This window comes from Eucyclogobius newberryi, unplaced genomic scaffold, assembly GCF_026437365.1.
Source record: "Eucyclogobius newberryi isolate DKJ021-1_F unplaced genomic scaffold, fEucNew1.0.hap1 SCAF_5, whole genome shotgun sequence".
In the NCBI taxonomy this organism is placed as follows: domain Eukaryota; kingdom Metazoa; phylum Chordata; class Actinopteri; order Gobiiformes; family Gobiidae; genus Eucyclogobius; species Eucyclogobius newberryi.
In genome coordinates, this window is record NW_027316167.1 from 24,306,215 (window position 1) to 24,330,383 (window position 24,169).

Consider the following 24,169-nt stretch of genomic DNA (forward strand, 5'->3'; position numbering starts at 1 on the left):
AGAGCACCACGTATCGTCTGTGCGGCCCCTTGTTGTTTGTTGTGTAAGGCATGTGCGTTCGGGGGGCTCATAGTCGACGCATTCATTTCTTTGTGACTGTTTGCACTGTACAAACACATACTTTTCTGTAAACCTCAGTCATTTGGTGTGTTTTTTGGGGCTGGCACTAAGCCCTGTCTGCACATGCCGTCACGTGCTACCATTAACACCTTTTTTCTGCCTAATCCGCACATAGCAGAAACATTGGGTTTTGGCCTGGTTATTATCTGAGAGGAGCAGCCTTCACCAGCAGCAGCAGTCACACCATCATTGGCTGTGATTACGACACATCTGTGAGACGCTGGTGCCCGGCCCATCACTCCAACACCATAAGTGCTGCTCTTAAAGGGGACAGAATTATGTCAAATCTACTGTTAAGACCTTTTAGCGTGTTATAATGGACTTCACTCAACATTAGCTAACTGCATTCGGGGCTTGAGTGCTCTGAAAATGTCTGTTTTTACCTACCCCCCATCTCCGCCCACTGCTCCGTGTTTACCTGCAGCTGTGTGATATTTTCGGACTCTGGGTCACACATGTAGGGTTCAAAAATCTGCTGCTTTATACTGTGATATGTCATCATGAAGGCTTTTGTCAATGGAACGCTTTGTTATTAAGTGGTCTTAGATCAATATTGCAGTTTACAATACATTTTAAATTGTAATACTTGTTTTACTTGTATACTAAATACCCATCAAAGCATCATATGGGATTCCTGCATTTTGTTTTGCAACGTTGTTAAATATTTTCAGATGCTCTCTGTTGCAAAATGCTGTCAGTTATTTTATTTATACCTTAATGAATATGCTTGTGTAGGAAGACTTAACAATAGTCACTTGAAAATGCATGGATTGATATTGCCCATAGTGAGAGATTGTATTTGTGTCTGTATCATTTATGTGACTCGCACTGCAATGCTGTGGTTGGCCTCAACCTCGTCTGGTCTGACCAAATCAAGTAAAATATTTAACAAGGCTTACAAAATATATGCGTGAATTGTGACTGAGAGAATCATGAATGTACCCCCACAGGCCCAAAGTAGGGGACCAATGAGATGTCCCATAGACTATTGGCAAATCCTTTCACTTTTACAACACGGTGCAAAAAGGTAGAGCAACACTGTGCTATTGTTTGCAATGGAGCAATAAATGAAATGAGCATCATGCTTAGCCTTCTGGCAGCTGGAGCACTAGTGCGATGACCTTCAAGTGACTTCTGTCTCCCTCTGTCACAATCTACAGCGCTGTTATCAAGACTGTTGTCAAATCATGTCGAACAGAAAACTGTGGAGCCGTTCCAATGTATTGCATGAATGACGGGCACAGCAGCAGATAGCGATGTTTTTCTCTCAATTTTTCCAGATGAAATTGTGTGTTGCATCTCCAGATAAACCGGGCTGAGTGTGAGATTGTTATCAGCCATGCAGCACTCTCCTTTTCTTTTGATTTGTATCCGCCCGCCCGCAGTAAGCTGCATTTGTCCCCGGTGCCCCCTCGTCTTGTGACTTGGCTGAGTGCTGCTGAGTAAATCTGGGCTGTGTTTACAGGAGTGTCTTGGCTTGCACTCATCGGTGAAGCTGCCAATCGAAGGACACACCCTATAAGTACCATTAAACCCTGGGAAATAAGGTAGTATAGTCGCTGCTTTGTTGTGGTTAAAATATGATGCTCTGGCTGCAGGCTGGCGTGCTCTTATGACATCTTAGTTGGCTCAGTGGTGATTTAGAAAACTTAAATCACGACTTGTGCGATCTTGCCGTGTCTCAAAGTAGCTTGATATCTAAAATCTGTTTCAATCTTTAGATAAAACATATGGATTGAGCAAGGGGATATTAAAAAGCTATAAACTCAAATTTATGTGACGGGGACATAAATTTTATTGATGCACCCTCAAGAGCAGTCTTTTGTATCTGCATGCTACATTACACAAGGTTTAGTCCTGCCAAAAGCAGCAGTGGAAGAACTATTAGCAAGTTTTACTATGGGCTATAAGATGGAATTCTCCATGGGAGCTTTGGAAAGTTGCCCTACACATAGACGACCAAAAATAGGATTGTAAACATGAAGAATTCAGAAAGCCTCGACCTCTACCAAGGCCGTGACCCCATCCTGTTGTGCTTAACATACAAGGCTGTACGTCGAGACAGGTGCAAGGAATGCAAGTGTAATTTGGATGGGGGGAAAAAGTTCATATTGTCATTTCAAGTGTTCTCGTGTCATATTTCTTCTTTTTATTTAATTCCTTAAGTATATAAAGAGCCAAAATTGATTCTCTGCTAATTACTTGCTGTGATGTCACAATGTAGCTGTAGATAATCACAGTCAATTCAGGCCTTGTTCTCCCAACGGCCTTTCCATCCTGAAACAATTAATCTTTTAAAGGCTTCTAAATTGGTCTTCAGTCAATTTCCCAAGCACAGAGGTTCAACTCCAGCAGCAGCAGATGTGCTTTAAAGATTGGAGGTAATTTGTGCCTACTTTGTGCTTGTTCCTGCTGGCCATTAAGCTGCCATATTGATGATAGGTGCAAATTGTTCAGTATTAACAGAGGTTGAAGGTCGGATGGAGTTAAACGTCTTGAGAGTGGTGTCCGGTGGCCTCAGGTTGAAAACTAGAATAATATAAATACTACATTTTAAACTCTTATATATTTGGGTCTATATATGGGTGTATATACATCTATAATTCTACTGTTCTACTGCATCAACTACTGCAATTACAGTTCTTCCAGATATTGGTATTGGCCTGATATTGTCCAGTTTCTCCTTGTGCTTTTCTCAGTTGGTCCTCAGCTGTGACTCGAAAATGAGGAAATTAGGCTAAAAAAATCAGCATCACAGATACACGCAGTTTATAATTATTTTTAAAAAAGTGAATCCTTTCTACAACTTCAATTTAGGGGCGTACTTTACATTTACGCATTTTGATGTCCCGTTTAGCCGCATCTATCCTACGAGCGCATTCCAATCAAACGACAAAAACACATTCTTGTTTTTGTCCTCCCATTACTGCTGCTTGACAGAGCGCTAACCTCCTGCATCATCTCCTCCAAACTGTTTTCCTAAAGGTCATTGCCTCGGTCCAGACTTCCCAGTTACCACAACTCCCACTTATGACTCCAGGAGCCCCCGCCTCCCCCAGCAAACGGCCTCGGCTGCATTCTGCGCAAAAAGTTTCACGAGTTTGTTCTCCTCGCCTCGTTATTCCATTGTCTGTCTAAGAAGATGTCACCGTGATTTATGTCAGTGACTTTTAATATGCTGAGGGATGGCTGCTCTTTTGGTGCACGTCAATGGCCAAAACCCTGGGGATCAGTGACAGTTGGGCTGCGATGCGTCTCCCTGTAGAGACGAGGGGACGGCACTCTTTTGTCCGGGATCCAGAGGGACCACGTATAGCTCCCTAAATGATCGTTAAAGACATCGGAAACCTTAATCTACCTTGAAATAAAGCAGATTCTTTATTTTAATTGAGTTCTGCCTCCTGACCGAAGAATGACATTTTGACAATAGTCTTTTTTTTTTTTTCCTTCATTACTTTCTCTTTCCATCATTAATTACAGATGTCACTGTTTTTTTTTTTTAAGAGGTTGAGGGTTGCTGATGTGGAAAAAGGCCTAAAATCAGATTATTTTGGACAAGAGGCCGTTTTACCAGCTGTGTTTTTACATGAGAAGAAACTGTGATCTGCTAAAGTGCCTCAAGTGTGAGATCTATTTGTTTGTGAGCGTATTAAAAATGTTTAGGTTGTGTGTGTGTTGTCGTTTACTGGCGCCATTCGCATTATGGTCCGATGTACCACCTGGTGTGCTGGAGATAAACACTGCCCCATATCAGAGTTTGAATTTAGTTATAGACGGGGAATAGTTGGGAACTGTTTTACGGCAAATATCTATGTTTACGACCAAGTAATCTTATTTGGACAAGCGAAGAGTGTCCATGACCCTTCGGTGCTTTGGCATGAGAACAATGTTGACATGCTTTTGAATTTGTTTGGACTCAGGGGGAAATAGATTAATTAAAAAAAATGCTTAAGTAGGACAACAGTTGACGCATATATTTTAGTGCCAAGTGGCTTTCATATATTGATTGAAATATAAGATAACATTGGAATTACTTTAGATAATCCCCAAATTCCCGTTTGCATTCCACTCCCTTCTAGTAATCAATCAAACCCTTTTGAAAGCAGTCAAAAGCTGTTGTTGATGACCATATGAATTGCTGTATTGTTAAAGGGAAATACCTCGACAGCAGGAATGTGTTCATTTAAATTTGGACTTCAGCTCAAACACTATCCAGTGGAGCAGCAATTGAGAGCTGGAAAAACTGACTTGTGGTCCACTCCTTTAAAGATCTTTTTGAAAAGGGTTGGCCATAAGCTCTCGAGAGAAGATTTAGGACTGAGTGGCTTCAACCTCGCTGCCAGTTCTGTCAAACCTAAAGTCGGCAAAAGCACAGGAAGTGACTCAATCACACATCACTGAATAGTCGGCCACTATTGCACCGAGCATGCAATTATTACTGTACATAGTGTGAGCCAGAGTCGTATATATTGTGGTTGTGATTAACGTAAAGTGTATTGGCTGTTAAAATGGCTTGCAGTATATATCAGCTATATTTCTATCCGACACGTCCTGCATTCGCTCTGTATTTATGCCCCGCTCCTTGTCTGTGAGGATAACCCCCCGACTGTGTGTTTTTCCTGTTGTTTTAGATACAAAGGAGAGGTTAACCAACAGATTCTCAGCAGCCGGAGTCTTCAATTACACCACACTGTTGCTGAGCCAGGAAGATGACATGCTGTACGTCGGGGCCAGAGAAGCACTGTTTGCACTCAGCCTCTCCAATATCAGCAAGGCCAGCCTGCAGAAGAATGTGAGGAAATGCTCCATGCACACGAAAAGCTGTAGCTGCTAAACTCTGTATTTCTCAGACATGATTTCTAATCCCTTATAGAGGTGGTAGAAGAGCTCAGAATCTTTAGTAAAATAAGAAAATCAAATTGGTTTTCATAATGCAGAAAACATCAGGTATTCAACATCTACAGTACTGCATAATATTGCTCCAGACATATTTATTATGAAGTTTATGGCACAAATACCATTACAACTTTTTTACCGAAATGTTTGGAACTTAATTGTCCCTCAAATTGTTAACAAACGTGAAATAAAATCCACTTTTAAGAGCTTTTACCCAATATAAATGTTGCTCTTCATCGTTTACACACTTGTATTTAGAGGGGTTCATGAGTAATAACTATGAGTAATCTTTCTTCTATTGATTTAAGACACTATTGCTCCAAACATTTTTATTTTCCCCTATCCCCTGTACACACCTATGGCTGTTTTTAATTTAAACTGTGGTACACGTAGCAGCAGTGTAGCATTTTGAAGGGGTACAAAGTAACTACCGGCAATTACAAATACTATACTACTATAGAGTACAGCAGCGATCGGCCTTATTCACAGTTGTCTCATGGCCGTATCTGCTACTTTCCACAGCCACAAACACTCAAAACATCACCTGTTCTGCTTAACCAGACCTCAAAGAATATGCAAATTGTTGTATAAAAGGACTAAATTAAGACTATTTTTCCAATTTTTTATTGCATAAAAAAGTAACTTGTAACTAATAGTCTGGGTAGTATTTTTCATGTGTACTTAGTACTTAAGTACACTTTTGCAGCTGTACTTGTGCTTGCAATTTGAGCCATGTAACTGCGCTTTTATTGAGCTCAAATTTGCAGTACTCTTTCTCTCATTTTGGTACACAAAGCGTCTGCTGAAGTCAACTTGTTTCTCTTGTGTCATTTTTGTTTATTTTGTGTCATTTTAGAGCAATATTTAAATGACTAAAATATTAAACGATGATCCACAGGTGTCAGACTGTAACCAAACAGCAGACACATTTTCTTCAACTATCAACTAACTTAAATGTATGAACTTTCCACTTTGCTAATGTTAGTAATGGAATACTGCGACTCAAACACAGGCAGCAGAGTAGCCGTTTTAAGTTTGTTTTCATAGTTTTTCATTCTTCTTACTGCCTCCAGCTGACGTGGGGAACTCCCATTGGAAAGAGAGAAGAGTGCAGCTTCAAAGGAAAGAGTTTACAGGTGAGAAGCCCACAGTCTTGTGAATACGCTGTAAGTAAAGTACAGAGCCTTTGTGCAGCGTGCAGTACAATACCAGGCACAGATCCATGCAGAGAGCAGGGGGACTTACCTCGTTGTCATGCCAGCTGCTGTATCCCGGGGCTACAAGCTTCTGTTAGTTATATGTGCTCTTCCACTCGACTGTTTTTCAAAGTCGAGTAGACAAATGATATGTCTTAATTTTGTACTCAACAGGTTCTAATCTAGACTGTATGTGCGGTAAAACATCACATATACTCACTCACCCTGTATTTTCTTATCCAGACTGATTGCTTCAACTATATCAAAATCCTGCTGCGGCTCAACAGCACTCATCTCTACGTGTGTGGCACCTACGCCTTTAGTCCCATCTGCGCCTACATTGTAAGTAATACTCCTACTCGTCTCGTGTTTTTATGTATTCAGAAATGACTTCGTTTAACGTGTCATCCTTAAATTCCGTTGTCAGCCCAGCGCAGCTAAATCTTGTCGAGGCGTTTAAGCCAGACTTGACTACAGGGGGTACAGTGTCTCCATGGTGTCCTCTGAGTCAGACAGCTGTTTGTTTAGCACCCAGAGTGATGGTAGCAGCAGGACTACATCGATTTCAGAGATAGGGGGCAATCGAGCTTGGCGGCAGCTCAGCTCTTAAAGACGTGCTTTAACTTTCACTTTACGTCACAACAAAAAGAATAACATTGATGGAAGAAGTCTTGGCAGAACATCAGGCCCTGAACTTGAATTCCGAGCAGTTGGCGTTTGATTCTGTCCAGAACCGTACGTGTCTTTTATGTATCAGGACATCAGTCTGTTTACACACTCCCTCAGAGACAAATGCAGGTTGTGCTTATATTAGTGCTGTGTGAACTGAAGAGGATCGAGGCCGGCATATTGAGCTATAAAGATTTACCAAGCATTCAGAAATAAATGTGTGTCAGTGTCCTCTAAACAAAAAGGCCCATTCCTTGTGACCAGACAGCACTGGGGCTGTGTAATATTTTCATTAATAATTGCTTTATTTATGCAGCTCTTATTAATAGAGTCCCAGAGGGAGAGACAAGCTGTGTAACAAGACACTTAGCCAGAAGGATACAGTAAATAATCCAGAAGAAGAACAATGGGAAAATAAACAGTACAAGCTTTACTGAAAAAATAAAAAAATAAACGTTGATGAAAATACATTTTAATTGAATCATTCAGCCCCTGAGGGTCATGGCCAAGTGTGTCCTGTACACATTGATTCCCAAACAGTCATACATTAACCACTGTGCATCTGGTGGTGCATAATTTTCTGTGAGATACTAAAAAGAAACAGATAATGTACTTACTTTTTGTGAGGACTCCTATAACATATCGGGTGAGACAAGAGCCAGAAGATAAACAGTGGGCCAATCACAACATGCTGGACTTGAGAGGAGGGGTATTAAAGGAGGTAAAAGCTAAAATACTGTTAGTACAGTAAAGTAACACAATGTTGCTAAATAAATTTACCGGGACTTTTTAACCTCACTGTAGTCTTGCCCTTGAATCCCTTTAATTTAAACATATGCATCTTCTGTTTGCTTTCTCATAAAGTAAGCACAGTTCAATTGGACTCTTCCTGTTTCTGTTTGTTTCCAGAACACAACGTCGTTCACATTGGAGCGAGACGACGTTGGGGAGGTGATGACTGAGGATGGGCGCAGTCGTTGCCCGTTTAACCCAGAGTACAAATCCACCGCCATCATTGTTGGTAAGTGACGTTCACCTGGTGACTTCAAGCACAGATCAACTCTCATCGTGCTGATGGATGTTCTCGAAAATAAGCTTGGCCGTCTCTTGATCTTTGATGTTTCTGTGCCTTTTGATTGTGTAATGAGTCATCATGTGCCTGCTGATGTTGTTTATCTGCAATGTCCTTTTGATAAATAGCTGTACGCTGTTTGTGTTCCACTGCTTTAACAAGCAATTAGTCAATAATTGAGTGGGAGAAATGGTTTGTCTAATCCTTCACTCAAGATAAGCTTTTACATTGAGAGACGTTCATTGCTTTTTCTAAAGACAATGCTCTTGTTTGCAGATGGAGAGCTGTACACCGGCACAGTCAGTAACTTCCAGGGGAACGAGCCAGTCATTTACAAGAGTTTGGGCCAGACAGCAGCACTAAAGACCGAAAACTCTTTAAAATGGCTCCAAGGTAAAGAGCCTGGATTCCATCAGATGACTCTCTGTTCACATCTTCCATTATGTAGCCAACCAAGCTGATAAGCCCAAATGTGCAGCGATCATTAGCGACGCTCAGCTCCCTCAGATTGTGGAGATTTTGTCCTATCACTGGAAGCACATGCACATCAAAACAACCACAGCCACTGGGTTTCCACGGCGAGCCAGATTCTGCAATTAGGAGGCCTCTTGTCTTTTGATCTGTAGGTAATTCGTGCTGCACTCATGATGCATCTGCGTTTGATTAAAGGTAGCATCTCAAACAGATATAAAAGTAGAATATCAACATTAAGGCTATCGTAGTATTGTACATGTTTGGTAGACTTAATTAAATGTATTTGGGCTTTTTTTGAACCAAACGCACTTTCAATTTCCAACGTGTTCAAATGTATGTGACCGCTATTGTCTGACCTGTTTTTTGTAAAGCAGTGTGTAAGTTTGCTCGTTCTGTTTTCTCGACAGATCCAGTCTTTGTGGGTTCGGCGTACATTGAGGAGAGTCAGCCGGTGGGGAACCCTGTCGGAGACGATGACAAGATCTATTTTTTCTTCAGCGAGGCGGGGAAGGAATTCGACTTCTTCGACAACACCATTGTGTCGAGGATCGCTCGCGTGTGTAAAGTAAGTCCTGGGGTTGGTTCGAGGTCCTTACGCAAGAAGGCAAAGCAAAAGTTACAGACAGAACGAGGCTTAAGTTTCCACTCCTTAATCCGGATACAATAAGCTCCAGGAGAGACGGGACGCTCCCTTGTCTGAGCATGTTCAGCAGTATTTTTATGCATGTCATACTCTGATACATGCTATGTACACTGGCATTGTCACTTCTCTTTCTATACAAACATGTTTACATCAGACTTTTCCATTCGCCCGACATCCTCTGCTCCTTGCTCCTCCCCTTCCCGAGTCGTATCCCTCTCCAATGTCCTCTCCCCTTTTCTCCGATCTGCCTCACAATGTCGGTTGCACTCATCCATCCCTCCAGCTCTTAGCCCGTCCACAGCACTTTAGCTTTTGCAGGCATTATTAGTATTCAAGGGTGCATCCCAGCAATATGAAATGCTTTTCCTTTACTATACTGTATAGTCCGTTTCTGGCAGAGCACGCACCTTGCAGAGTTCTCCTTGATAATTTGAACATTCCTTCCTCTCAAACTTTAACTTTACTTTGGTCGAGCACACCGTGTAATCACCTCTGGAGCCTTATCTCATTTCACCTGTCATGAGATCAATTAAAAGTATAAGACGGCTTGATACACACCCTTGCAGCATCCTTCCCCGACTGCGTCTTGTTCACAGAGGCAGTAATGTGAGTAATCGGTGGGACAGCATGTAATCTTAAGTGACAGCGTAATGATTTAGTCCTGCAATGCTTTGGCTCCGTGCGCCGCGACACCTCTTCTAGCCACTGAAGCACCTACTGGGCCGCTATATATGGCAGCCATTGACGGAGAGGCGCGCAGACTGTGGCAACTCGCTGCAGATGAACTGTGCAATAGAGACAGAGGAATGGCCTTTGCTCCTCTATAGAGATCCTTTATTTTCCTGTGATGTGGCATGGTGCCGTTTTACTGACAGGGGTCTTTTAGTGGCCGCTCTGGGGACAAGTGCTGCAGGTGGTGTTGTCCCTACACCAGTGCATAATTAACTGCATAAAGAGCCCACACATGTACAAATGGGCTACTTGTGCTTCTATGTTAAGTTTGAGAAGGGTAGTAGCTAAAGAGTAGCTTACATTTTATTTTTATTTTTATACTTCTACAAATGCGTCGCTTTCTGTTTTTCACAATTTTCACATCCCTTTCACCCAGTCAAAATATTATCCCTCTTTTCTATGAGAGCGAGCACACCCTGTATACAGTGAGATTAGGTAACGGGGCCCCTCCCAAACTGCGGGCCCAGCACTTACTCCCTTTTTATTCCCTGACACATGCCAAATATTTTAAAATGTGGTTTAATTTTCAATATTTGTGACAGCTCGAATGTGTTATTTCATCTGGACGAACATTTTCTTAACCGGAGCTTTATTTTCATGTGAAAGATGATAAATCAAGGTCTTGTATTGTCTTTTATGTCGCTTTAACTACTGTTTTGCGATTCAGCTTCTGCGATGTTGTCTTTACCCGGGCCTATCTCTTCCCCTCCTTTTTCGACTGCTCCCCCTTTTCTTTTGTTTATTCAGGTGTGGACGCTGAGGGGACTGTAATGTGTAGTAACAATGAAGGCCACCACTTGTATACCTAATTTGCTTATTTTTCGTCACACATACAGTTACAGCTGATGTGCGTTCAATCCCTTAAGGTCTAATATGAAGCCGACGTGGTAACAGCTTGTGGGATATTTTCATGGGGCAGTTTTTTTGGGGAGTGGTCGCTGCTGTGTTTGAGAGTACAAGCTGTGCAGTGGACCAGGGCAACAATAGCAGTGGACAGCTGAGGGAGCAGGAATGTGCGCTTCTCATTATGTGGACACAGGCTACTACTACCACGGGCTGGTAATTGGCTTCTAGACCCTGCATCAGTCCCTCCCGTGAGATGGTGCCAGATGATGGTTAGGGGAGGATACACTCGTTTGCATTTTATGATCTGCTCCAAGATGTGTCCCTCCTCCAGCCGCGATTTGGAGGAGCAGCTCTTGGTGTTTGGAGCCAAAGTATTATCCAGAGAGTGGGTGAGACCACTTGTTTTGGTCTTGTTCCTCTTTCCTCTGAGAACTTGTGATGCAACTACTTTAATAAAAAGCTTTTCATAGCAGATGTAAAATAAATAAATACTAATATAAATAAAACATCTGTGATAAGTGACTACCTAAAGCTGTACACGTGCCCAAACAAATAGACACTTCCTCCTTTCAGGGTTTGAAAAGAAGGCTTTTATGGCAGATTTCCTGAAGAATGTACAGTTGATTGTGCTCTCCAATCTTCAGGAGTGTAATCACAGCTAGCAAACTCCAATGTGGCAATGTATCATGGGCTGCTTTTGTAAATTTGCCCTTCTGTGTTTTTTGTTTTTAGGGTGATAAAGGTGGAGAGCGTGTGCTGCAGAAGAAGTGGACCACCTTTCTAAAGGCTCAACTCCTGTGTTCCCTCCCTGATGATGGATTTCCCTTTAACATCATCCAAGACATGTTTGTCCTAAAGCCCTCGGGGGACAGCTGGGAGAGCACAGTCTTCTATGGCGTCTTCACCTCTCAGTGGTAAGAGATCACATGCACAGATGCACTTAGCCACGCTGCGTATAGTTCAGGATTTAAAAGCAGTGTTATGACTCAAGTTAACATACAAAGTGCACATGTACAACCAAGGCATCACTGACCTAACTTGAACTAAATCTGTACATAGTAGTTTAAAGTTTGCCTGTCCTTCTTCGGATTCTCTGGATGTTGCTGTAATAAACTTAAACCCACCTGTGGTCCGGTAATCTTGTAAATCTCCTTGTTTTTCATGTAAATCTTACAAGGTTTGTAGATGTTGTACGATGAGATGTTTGTTCTTTGTGATAGAATTGACTGCGCAGAACAAAACACTGACCTGATTTTACTCCGGTCAGGTACAAAGGGGCGTCGGGCAGTTCTGCGGTGTGCGCCTTCACAATGGCCCAAGTGGAACGAGCTTTCAGCGGACGCTACCGTGAGGTCAACAGGGAGACCCAGCAGTGGTACACCTACAACCATCCCGTACCTGAACCTCGTCCTGGGGCAGTATGTATGATTCTGTCGTGCATCTTTATCAAACTGAGTGAATCCAATCTGATTTTTTTCTTTTTTAATTTGCTTCTACTCAGTGTGTAACCAACCATGCCAGGCAAATGGGCATCCAGTCGTCACTGCACATGCCGGACAAAGTACTTAACTTTGTCAAGGACCATTTCCTTATGGACAGCGTGATCCGCAGTTCCCCTCTCCTACTCAAACGAAATGTGCGCTACTCACAGATTGCGGTGCACAAGATCCAGGGCATTGAAAGGGCTTATGACGTCCTCTTTATTGGAACAGGTACATTTTTATTCAAGGTTGAGTAACTCGCAAACTTTGTTACTATCGCTTGCATCCACTAAAATGTTTCCCTGTGGTGTCCAGATGACGGGAAGCTCCATAAAGCCATAAACGCCAATGATAAGATGCACATCATTGAAGAGATGGTTCTGTTTCCTGAGCCGCAGCCTGTGCAGCACATTGAACTTGATCCACAAAGGGTAAACTATTATTATCACAAATGTATACGTACATGTATTAAATCCTGTAAATATATGATGATAAAAATATGTATGAACGTTTCTAAGTATGAAAAACTAAGGAGGAGTATAAATGCACTATTTATTTATAATTTTATAATTTCCCACTAATTTTATAATTTTTTAATTTACTTATTTTTGCTGCTGGCTTTTTTACTTAACTTAACTTACAGTCCTGTGTTTGAAATAATGTTTATGACCCACTCTGGCATTTTACCCAGATCTAAATTTCATTACCTCCCTCTTCTTATTAGATAATGGTCTCTGCCTCTGCCATTTGCCCAAACCAATCTGATCTAACATTATGTAACACTAATAAAGACCAAGTGTATTCTTAGCTCCAAATAGGGATATGAAAGCCTAAATCCTGTCCGTGAAGATTGTCTGACGTACTGCAGGGCAAGATGTGTTAAATATAGACGCATTATGAGAAACATATTTATTTTAGTTTCATCATGCCTGCAGGTAAAATGCAATTGTGAATGTCAGTGCTATTGGAGAGACTGTGCGCCTGCCATGTGACAGCCACTGACTTCATCAATATGGTTGCCATATGTCCCCTATAATCAAATTACACTGGTGGTTTCAAATGGGAGAACAGCTGGCTTAAATTAGACCTCAGGATAGCTTGAAGTTTTGTGTTTATTCTCAGTAATTATTGTAGTATGGAAAGTTGGTTTGATCTTGTTTTGTGTCTTGCGTTTCTCTCTGTGAAGGGGCTATTGTTTGTTTCGTCCCACTCTGGACTGGTGGAGGTTGCCGTGGCGAACTGCTCCAACTATGTGAGCTGTGGAGAGTGTGTCCTGTCCAGAGACCCCTACTGCGCCTGGACAGGGAGGATGTGTCGGGATGTCAGGATGGCACCACCGGATAGGTAAGCCCACATTAGAAAGAAGAAGCAATGTCAAAGAAAGGGCAAAATGTGAATACTACTACATGCAAATATTAAAATACATGACTTAATGTATTTAATGTACTGCTTATTTTTTCCTGTATGTAAAAATCTTGTTATCATTAAAGGCTCTCTGAAATGTTCCACAGTACGGCATTAAATGTATCAATTTTGCATTTATTTAATTACAGATGCCTTTATTGTTCAGAAATACCTTGAAAAACATGCATTTTTACTGTGAGCAGGGTCGCACTCGCCTCTCCACAGATCTTCATGTCGTACTGTGGAACATTCCCATGTGATAGGTGGCAGAAAACTCACAAAGTGTACCTTTTTAAGGCCGCTTTACGTGACTCCCAATCATGTGTTTGAACAGGTAGTCTCTGGCAGAACATTATTGCCTTAGTCACAAAGACATCTGTACACTAAAACGAGATGAAAGACTTTGTTAAAGTGTCTCTTATTTGGCCCCGCTAACACATTTGTTTTGTTTGTCTTAGCCACTGGCAGCAAGACGTGGAGGAGGCCGATACTTCAGCCATTTGTAACAAGACATCCCCCAGTGTCAGATCTGCCAGACCAGCAGCTTCTCGTGAGTGTGTTATTTGTACACTCAGATCTTTAATTACAGCGCATCAGCTCAGTGTGTTGTCAGCGCAAATAGACACGTACCGTTGCAAAACATGTAGCGAAGAAAACGGCAATTGTGCAAAATTAAGATGTAATCCTTTTACTGTACCGCAAACTAATCCTTTCTTGTAAAAAATATTTCTTCTTTAGGTGGCCGCTGCCAGTTCGTCACTATCCCAGCCAACACGTTTCGAGTCCTGCCTTGTAAACTGCGCTCCAATTTGGCACGTAGGAAGTGGCATTACAGTGACAGCGCCAGCCAGTCCTTGTATGCAACCCCAGAAGGAAACCTAGTGGTGGTGGCCCAAGTGGACAAGATGGAGACCTACGAGTGCTGGTCCGAGGAGGAGGGCTTCCGTCAGCTGTTGGCAAATTACTGCGTGAGAGCCGAGCCACGTCAGGAGAGCACCACCCTGTTCGGACACTCGCGAACGCCTCACGTGGAACAGGAGGAAACCATCATCCTCCCCGGTCAGTCCCGCTCCGAGCAAGTGCACACCAAAACCTACTGGAATGAACTCATAGTGGTCTGCGCCCTGCTGGCCTTTTCCCTGGTCGTCTTCTCGCTGTTCGTCATTTACAGAAACCGAGACCACATGAAGTCGATGCTGAAGCAGGGAGAGTGTCCCAACATGCAGCAAAAGAAGCCCAGAATAGTCGGAAAGCCCACGGAGAGCCTCCCTCTGAACGGCAACACTATTCCCGTTTCCACGTCTGATCATAAGGGCTACCAGACACTGAACGACAACTATATCTGCAGCACGCCCACGCACGAGTCCTCGCCGGACAACAGCAAGAGCTTCTCGGAGGCGTCTGACAGAAGGCCGCTCAGCGCAAAAGAGAGCCACGTCGAATACTCCCCAACCTGCCCACGGCCCAGAGTAAGGCTAGGCTCGGAGATAAAGGACTCTATTGTATGAAAGAGCACGGTTTGTGTCAAAACGCCAGCCTTGTGTCTTCGCGGGGGATACAGGCCAAACAAGCAGGGAGAGGAAAAGCCGACAGCCTCCTACATCACAGCGTATGTTTTATTTCATCCATCGTCATTCTGTGATTATCGTGAAGGTCATTTCATTAAACCATTTCCACTCCAAAGCCAGCGGATGGTCCGGGTTACTCTGGGACTGAAAAAAAAAAAGAAAAGAAAGGTGCAGCACAGTTTGAGCCCGGGCCACAAGACGTCATCGCCCTTATGTCATGGCCACTGGTGGTGAATGTAAAAAATGGACAGAGAAGTGGGCAGAACTCATAGTACCTTCGGATGTCATTAAATTATTCAATATCAGTGATAGGCAGTCTCTCTTGATTTTAGTTTTACTTTCAAAACTACGCCCTGGACATTTTCAGTAGTGCATTTGTCTGCATACGGGAGAAGCTATTTGTAGAAGTGACGCATTTCAGTTTTAGAGGTAAAAACAAAACCATCTATTCCACCACATAGAAGACATTTGGATGTTATGAACTAAAAATGCATGGAGAGAAGCGACATTTTCATTGGGAGCAAAAATGTAACGGACTGCTAGATGTCGGCGACTGCTGGTCCAGAACGAACTCATTTAACCACTTTATGCCACGTTATGGACACGCATTTCCTCAATGCCAGTGGCTGTTCTGAGGTCCGTTCATTTCACATGGAACAATCGGCCAGAGTGACTGAGCGAGATACTATTCTGGCTAAAAGTAAGACCAGAAAAAGAAGGCTTTTTTTTTTTATGTCTGTGACGGCGCCAAGGATAAAGGGGACTCCACATCTGTACCATCAGAATAGCACTGATTCATCCCGTGCCAAGTGCCAAAAATACTCTTGATTGTCTTACCTAATGCAATAGTGCCATCCGTCCTGTACCAACCACAACACATCATGCTTTCTGTTGGCATTACTCAGTGTTGAAGAGCACATAGCAATGGAAACTTAAGTCTTAAGTTTCACTGACTAATCACAGCACTAATAATAAGCAAATGTGAAGTGCATGGGGACTTCTCTAGACTGTTAGCTTTTAACACAATAACAGACTGATGGACATTGAAATGGAAAAAGGGCCAAAAGAAAATACTGTATGACCACGTCGTATGGTTGTCAGATGACAAATGACAAATCCTTGACTTTTTAGTGTTACTAGTGAATTATGGGTACTTTCGAGCTCAACAAGCACTAACAAAATGTCATCCGTTTGCTGTTTAATGCTTAAAAGCTCAGTGAAAAGGTGATAGAAATGATGTATTTCAACTGCCGCTGTGTTAACAATTGAATAATATTTTGTGATCTCTTGTCCAGACTGCAGATGCACTGTTAATCATGTAGATGCACAGAGCTGTATATTAAGCTCAATATAATCCCCAGGTTACACTTCTGTAGATGGCATTCACTGTGCTCAAGTCAACGCATCAGCCTAATGTGAAAGCACAAGTTATCAGGGTGTCTGCGTTTGCACATTTCAGCAAAATGAAATCCAAACAACTACTGAGAGCGTGTCTGGCTGCTACGGAAACCATTTCTTCAAATAGAATTGTACAGGGACCAGTGCGGTCATTCACACACACTGCACCCTAGACCTAATACCTAGCAGATCTTTCCAAAGACGTAAAACAAGTCAGTATTGTAAACATAATCAAAACTACATTTAGACGCCTACAGAGACATAATGGCACCAATTCGCTGTATCCATCGTAAAACCGAACAGTATCTAATGTAGTATACTGTACAGAAATTTGCCATTAAGACACCGCGCAGGTGACAACATGCTATGTAACTGCTACAAGATGACCAAGTAATTGCACAGCATTCTCAGTGTGATTTTTCTATCTATCTTTTTTGTTGTGTAAATACAATGTGGTTCTTATTGTGTGTTTTAAGGGACCTTGTGCAAGATGTGTTGTAGAGATACTTTTGAAACTAGAGTGAACACTGCTGATACTGTTGTTTTTCTTCCTTTTTTCCTCCATAGTGCTTTTATTGCCTACTTCAGCTTGCATTTTTCCTCTTGCGCATTGGACGAGACATCTTAAAGCAGAAGAACTTTAATAACTGGTAGTGTTTTAAAACCGATAAGTAACCTTTGCCTGGCGATTGGTTTCGAAACATTTTTTTCAACTTTTACTTTCTCCTGCTATAGCATGTAGTGATTATTGGCTTATTAATTTGGCCTATTGCACCGTATACCAAACGCCCACTCTGCATTACTTGCTTGGGACCAGCACAGAGACTACAAAGGTTGCATTTGCAGTAGATAATACAATATTCTGCATTTATCCTGGGTCAGTTATTAGTCTAAACTTGTCTTTCTGATCTCCATGACCTGCTTTAGTAGATGAAAAGCAATGACCTTCAAAAGCATTTTAATTTTCCAATCGCCTTTTAGAAAAACAGTTGTTCTGCCTTAAGGTGTGTTCCACGTGCCCACCTTTTCCACTGCAAAGACCTCTCCAACATACACATACATGGTGATTGTAGGCCTCCGGGGGCCAAACCTATAAGCCCAAAACATAACACAAGACGGGTCAACAGATGTACAGCCTCACCCATAACTGTGCAGACCGGGAGCTGCCCTCCATCATGCCTCTTCTTCTTCTTTGCTGCTTTTGCTTTTGGACAACATGGGACATTAGAACCTTTGAGGCTTCAGTATTAGCAACAACTGATGGTGCATTCAAAAGCAGACGTATACTACCTTTGGACCTTAACAGTGACAAAATACCAAAAGGTAAATATTGTTATATATTAGATGGTGTTATTTATTGATGATATGTTTTTATTATTTAAGAAAAGCAAACCATGATTTTACAAGATGCTTTATTTTGAGTGGCTTCTCGGTAAAAGCGCTTGACATGAATGTAATCGACTATGGTATGCACACACTGGCCACTTAATTAGGAACACCATGCTTGTGCTGGATTGGACAACTCCTTAAATCACTATTTGAGTAACAATTTTGTCTTTTTCCCCCTCAAAACAACCATTGTCCTTTTTGACTTTGGACACCAATGGCCTAACTTTGTAATTTTCCTTTACGGAACTATGCTTTATAATTCATTCAAATGAGATTTGAACGGTTACAATCGCATCATGTTGGATGTTTTTGACAACTTGGTATACCTGATAAAATGGCCAGTGATTGTACTGCAAACACTTCACCTCCTACAGTGGTTCAAGTAGGCAAATCATGCTCTGACATGTATAATTTTCTTTTCATTTATTTACACCCAAAAAAAAAGAAATCCCATACTTGAGTTGTACTGTACATTAGTCAGATAAGTACAACTCCTGAACCAACCGCTTTGCCTCAGAAAACACCATAAGCTTATAGTAGACTGAAACTCGACAAATGTGGTCTTGCCTGCATGATTTTTCTTTCATTTGTGTACAAATAACATTGTGAATTGTATTTTTTGTATCATTGAGGTTGTGACTGTTGTTTTTATTATAATGTACATAAAAAGCACTTTATTTTAATTTTTTAAAATAAATGAATTATGAAATACATAACATGATGTATTCTGATATTATTTTGTCCAGTGAGCAATAGTATGTCTTATGTTACATCAAAGACATGAATGTGGTTAATCTTTTCACACTATGAACAAATTTTTTGCTAACTTGATAATTAATCATCAAATAGCATCGAATACTTAAATGATGTATTTTTGTCTGATTTATACACAGTATTACACAGGGTACTAAATCTGTTCTCTGTGGAAAAGGGACATCTGGAAACACGTTTAACCCAATTGTTTTCCTTGTCGTTTTGGACCACATCTATCCTCTATCATTGCTTGTCTGGACTTAAACATTTTAACAGGACAGACAATAAAACGGTGAATAAAATACACATCATTACACGGCAACACTTTGCGAGAAGGCTGTGGGTTCTACTTCTGTGAGGAGTTTGCATGTTCTCCCCATGTCTGAATGTGTTTCCTCCGAGAAGTCTGGAGCAAGCTGAGCACAAGATCTGTTTATGGGCCTCAGATGGTTGTACTTCAGCTGCTCGCTGCTCCTGACCGGTTACCCCCAAGGCAGTGGTCAAACGCAAAGGATTAATTTATCTTTCTCTCAAGGGAAAAATAAAGTATATGTAAAATGTCTCAAATAAGTAATTCCCATTTTTGTTCTTTTTGCCAATAGGAACATATGCAACAGAGTATGTAACATGTCTGGCTGTGGTGATACAGCTGACAGCAAGAGCATGCTATAGTGGTATAAGGGGTATTTATAAACTATAGGCAAGTCTTTTCTAAATGTGTTATGACATTTACCCACTCAGTGAGAAGAATGCCACAGCTGAGCGGCTGCAATTAGTAAATTCAGAGAGTGAACAAAGTTAAGTACTGGCAATTCAGTCTGTAGGCTATGCCATTAATCTAGTTTTATTAGTTATTTTACTTTTTTTGCTTACATTATTTAAGCTTCAGAATGCTGCACAGTGTCCTTGGGAGGCTTTTTCCTTTTGTCAACACCAGATGGCAAAGCAAAGGTATGCAAGAATTTATGCTGCAACAGTACTACAACAAAAATAGCATCAACATACAACAGTTTGCAAATAAATATAATCAATTTGACACGCTCATGTAGACCTAATGGCTGTAACTCTCCATCACATAAAAACACTACAAGGTCTCCTCAACTGAACTTATTATATACATGAAGTATTATTGGCAGGTTTTTCTTTCTATTCGTGAGTTGTCACCACTAAACCGATCTAAACTATGTGCTAGTTTACATGTGTTAATTAAACAATTAAAGAACACTTATGTATTATTTGTATTGTTATTGGCCTTTAAACATGCTCCTGGGTACCTCTTCTTTGGCATTTCATGTTTTAGAACTTAAAATAGTGTATCTACTGAAAGCGCACATTACTGTGAGGCATTCCTTCATCCAAATGTGTGTTAGCACTTCACCTGACAGCAGCTTTCTCCTGACGTGAACGCAGAAAAGCTCAGAATGAGTCTGGTGATGATTTAAAAACAGTGCAGAAGACCTTCAGAGCTCTCCAAACCTGGGTATTTTGAATATAGCATAGTATATTATAGTCTAGTGTTTCTGTGAGGCTCAGAGGGAGTGGACTTACTAACCAGGATTAATCCAAACAGCGCCAATGAAGCTAAATAACTCCAGGTTTTTGATGAGTGTTAAACCATGGTTCAAAGCTCAACAATGTTATTTGGTGCACTATGGAACTTTTCTGGAGGTGGGATTACCACTTGCAGGAATATTCCAATGTAATGCAATTAAATGATGTGTTTTCATTGCTTAAGACACATCTAGGAAAACAACAAAAATGCTGTTTTGCTGTGAGCAGAGTCACCGCTACACAGCAGGGACCTGTAGCTACGCCTGGTGGTGCCGCCTGCTTGTCTCCATGGAGATAGTTTTAATGCCATACTGTGGAACATTCTAGGCAAAGCAATAACGTCTCCATGGAGATAGGCACGTCACAAACCCTGAGTCACAAAAATCATGTGGCACCTTTCATCATATGTATCTGGTAAGGGATAAGTGTTTATTATACATTTTACTGAGCTTGTCAGGACTGTTTATGGAAAGCCCTATCTTATATTTTAATAACTTACCAAATCTCATTTACTTTTAGCTTTGGTTGCGAGGCACATCTGCTTCATCACTTCAGAGGCAACAAGCTGAATAAGTATTCATTATTACCAAATCACTCCAACATGACCAAGCCCTCAAAAACAATTAGGCTGCAGTGTTGGGTTTCATTTGTATGTAAGCTGTAGGCAAGCAGCCTATGTCATAATATACTCAGCTATATTCATTTCTACACTTGAATGAACACACTTAAGTCATCCGCAAGCCACTTCTCCATGTTTTTAACATGGAGAAATGTTGTTGTTGTTGTTGTTGTTGTTGTGTTACTTTTAATGGCGGTTGGCAGCCAACTGGAAAGGTGCATTCACCACTGTAGTTGACGGCTGAATTGGTTGAAAGTCTCTGGAAGTAACTTTCTTGAGAAATGTCACTTTACAGTGAATGCAGTGAATAGTCTAAACCACTAGATGGAGTTGTGAGCCACTCTTTAAATTCCTTCCCTATTTCTTGTCACGTGTGATATTGTGAGCGTGTGTGAGTCAAAGAGTGAGCACTGTGGATTGTATTTGTGTTCTAATTTAATTAAATGAATCAATTTAGTTTAATCTAATTTATTCCTGTAAATCAGTTAGCCTACTGATGATGGAAACTGGCCATTCAACTATAATCTGGTGCATATTACTTTTAATTATTTACTTAATGCTTCTGTACATTGTCCCTTCAAAGAAAGTCTAAAGAAATACCATAGTATGTTAAAGCAGGTAGACTATGCTCCATTAAACGTTAACTCTCCTGTCTTTCTGTGTCACTCCAACATGTGCCAACATCGCGTGCAAAGTGAAAGCCAATTTACGTGATTCAATCTCTGGAAAATGTGGTAAAGACTGCCACCTGGCGGTAAATCATGGGGCATGCTCACGTGGCACTTTAAAAAGATACATCTATATCTATTATTGTTACTCCACCAGAACAGATACGTTTCCGTAAAAAGTGAATCGATAAAAATGGAGGAATTTGGATTTAAGGACAGACCAGACACTGCACCTGATCACTATTACGACTGGGAAAAGAGAATATTTGAAAACCAGAATCTGACTTCCACACCAGTCGATTGTAAGTTATTAAATGATGTTGTCATTTGTGTCATTCTCTTCTTGTCATATGTTGTGCCCACCTTTTCCAGCTTATACACAAACCAGGCAAGAAAGTATGAACTAAAAAGATACACTTTATTTGAAACCAACAGGGGGGCTTTTGTACAAAAATACACACGTTACGTATACACATTGCAACGACAAGTTTAATTTCTCATGTAGCTGATGCTGCCGACGCCCCTGTGTATGCAGCATCAGCTTTGGACAACTGCCACATCATTTTAGCGCGTGAAATTACTAATCCAAAATGCAATGTCATTAGCCGTAGAAGGAAGAGTGTACGATCCATGATTCTTGAAATTGGGATCACGTATCCAATCTGATAAATATTTAGACAAGTTTAACGCTCGGATAAGAGCTACTTCTTCTGGGGTTCTCCTTTGGGGTGATCGTTTGCCTGCTTCTGCTTCTGCTGCATTATTTCAGCATCCCTGAGAGACACAGTTCAAAACAGAAGAGGTACGGTTAGCACAAGTGAACGATCAGCCCTGACGACACAGGGTATTCTTCGAGACAGCACAATACACGTTTCCCACCGCTTACCTCTGCTTGCGAGCCGCAGCAGACAGCCCGTCCTCGTTCCTCTTCCCTTTGCCAGTGTCAGTCTGCTTCTTGGCATTCTTTGCGCGTGCAAGCTCACGCTGGTTTCCCCCTGTGAATCACAAAGTTGAATAAAAAAAATAATTCAATTGAGCTGTATGCATTGTATAGATGAATTAGATTCTACTCCCAGAAGTAGAAGAAAAAAAAAAAAACATTGGCAAAACACAAGCCAACGTGGCAAGAGGGCGCTGTGGAGCCGCTTCACGCACACAGAGGACAGGCAACACCGTGAACCCTTTAACAAGCGTCTGATCGGGTTCAAATGTAATGTTTAAACACGATATAATAGAAAAAGGATGTAGCATTTACGTATGTCTCACTAATGACCACATACACGTCCCTTTAGCCGGAGAGCCGCTGTAGGCCGCGGCTGGAGACCTAAGCTACCGTTAGCTCTTAGCATTAGCGCCTAGCATTAGCTTCTCGCGTTAGCATTTCACTGTTGACATGTTCGTCGAACGTAAAACGCTTTTCACACACGTATCAAATGTAGACAGCCGTACTATATACACGCGAAAATTAAAATGTGAATGAGACAAAACTATGTAGTCGCAACAGGGTCAAAATCGCGACTTTGTTTTGGTCGCTTGAGAGAAGAGCCAGGATCCACCGACGACGCAGCGCAAAGCGGGCCAAACTGGACACGAGCGCAGTCTAACATGCAGCTACAGAGAACACAAATGCCTTACAGCCAGAACACATGTCGATACCCACTGGTCATTGTAGTTACTGGTGCTTATTTCTCCTCGAATCGAACGAGATCAGCCAAAGGGCCGCGTCCTCCCGTCTGGTCTCTCCAGTCACCGCCGCTGCTGTGGCTCCGACTGTGGCAAAAGGGAAACACACGTTAGACCAGGACCAATCAGAGGCTCCGGCCCCGAGCAGGAGACAAGCGCGTGCGCTCTATTTCTATTGATTTATTGGTCTTCTTTTTCCCCCTTTTGATTTTTTGATTTGATTTATTTGCCATAAAGTGCATGAGCATGTAATACATAAACATAACATAAACAAATGGTTGTAAACATATATAATCACATGCAAATACAATTTAAAAAGCCAGGATAACACAAAAAAGCACAAGCACTTATTTGTGGTCCTTGTATAATAAGTAAAAAGGAAATGTAAAACATGTTAATAAAATACATACAAGTTTAATTCCTGGCTATTTAGACATTCAAATAAAAAGGTTTTGACTAGAGATTTAAAATGAGACTTATTTTGAGCATTCTGTACATGACTAGGTAATTGATTCCAGGCTTTTATTCCAGTATATAAAAAAGTGGATTTGCCAAACGATTTTACATGTGGAATCTGAAGAGGTGGTGTGCTGGAACGTGTATTGATGTTATGCTTGCTACGTGTACAGTGAATATTATTTGATAAATGAGTTGTTGTGGAGCTTTCTCTTTGTTTAGTTCTTGAAGATCTTCATCATTATAGAAACATGTTTTTTGGACGTTTCACTGGTCGAATTTCTTGTCTGATTTTCGTAATTCAAGGTTCTTTTTGTAGATATTTTTTATAGATATTATAATAGATCCATGGTTAGACTTCAGAGATCTCGTGGCAAAACAGTACCACATTTACCACACTTTTACCACGTCCACAACCGTCACACACAGACTGCCCTCTGCGTGGTGCTGACTCGTACCACTGCGTTGTTGTTGTTGTTGTTGTTGTTTTATGGCGGTTGCATCCGAGTGTTGCATTACCACCAGACCTTGTTGTTGTTGTTGTTGTTGTT

The 24,169-nt window shown here is 41.4% G+C and overlaps 2 protein-coding genes across 3 annotated transcripts in view; one reads left to right on the forward strand and one right to left on the reverse strand.

Annotated features, from left to right (window-relative positions):
* Positions 1-18,611, forward strand: part of sema4ba (sema domain, immunoglobulin domain (Ig), transmembrane domain (TM) and short cytoplasmic domain, (semaphorin) 4Ba) — a 45,853-nt gene extending 27,242 nt beyond the window's left edge. Inside the window, exons 3-15 of the mRNA XM_072465899.1 lie at positions 4,752-4,912; positions 6,090-6,152; positions 6,456-6,554; positions 7,791-7,902; positions 8,230-8,346; positions 8,835-8,992; positions 11,381-11,562; positions 11,916-12,066; positions 12,150-12,360; positions 12,445-12,560; positions 13,316-13,473; positions 13,992-14,083; positions 14,272-18,611. Of these exons, the coding sequence (XP_072322000.1) occupies positions 4,752-4,912; positions 6,090-6,152; positions 6,456-6,554; positions 7,791-7,902; positions 8,230-8,346; positions 8,835-8,992; positions 11,381-11,562; positions 11,916-12,066; positions 12,150-12,360; positions 12,445-12,560; positions 13,316-13,473; positions 13,992-14,083; positions 14,272-15,041 (2,390 nt within the window). The 3' untranslated portion in view covers positions 15,042-18,611. The remainder of the gene's footprint in view (positions 1-4,751; positions 4,913-6,089; positions 6,153-6,455; positions 6,555-7,790; positions 7,903-8,229; positions 8,347-8,834; positions 8,993-11,380; positions 11,563-11,915; positions 12,067-12,149; positions 12,361-12,444; positions 12,561-13,315; positions 13,474-13,991; positions 14,084-14,271) is intronic.
* Positions 18,612-21,876: 3,265 nt separating this feature from the next.
* Positions 21,877-23,266, reverse strand: LOC140380971 (small EDRK-rich factor 2-like). Of its 2 annotated transcripts, none has more exons than XM_072464966.1 (3): positions 23,140-23,266; positions 22,366-22,474; positions 21,877-22,253 (listed from the first exon to the last, which is right to left on the reverse strand). In XM_072464966.1, exons 1-3 carry the CDS (start codon positions 23,144-23,146, stop codon positions 22,181-22,183), a joined length of 189 nt encoding a protein of 62 aa, XP_072321067.1. In that variant the 5' UTR covers positions 23,147-23,266; the 3' UTR covers positions 21,877-22,180. The 2 variants fall into 2 exon arrangements, with proteins under 2 accessions (XP_072321067.1, XP_072321066.1); XM_072464965.1 differs by having other exon boundaries at positions 23,115-23,261.
* Positions 23,267-24,169: the final 903 nt, after the last annotated feature.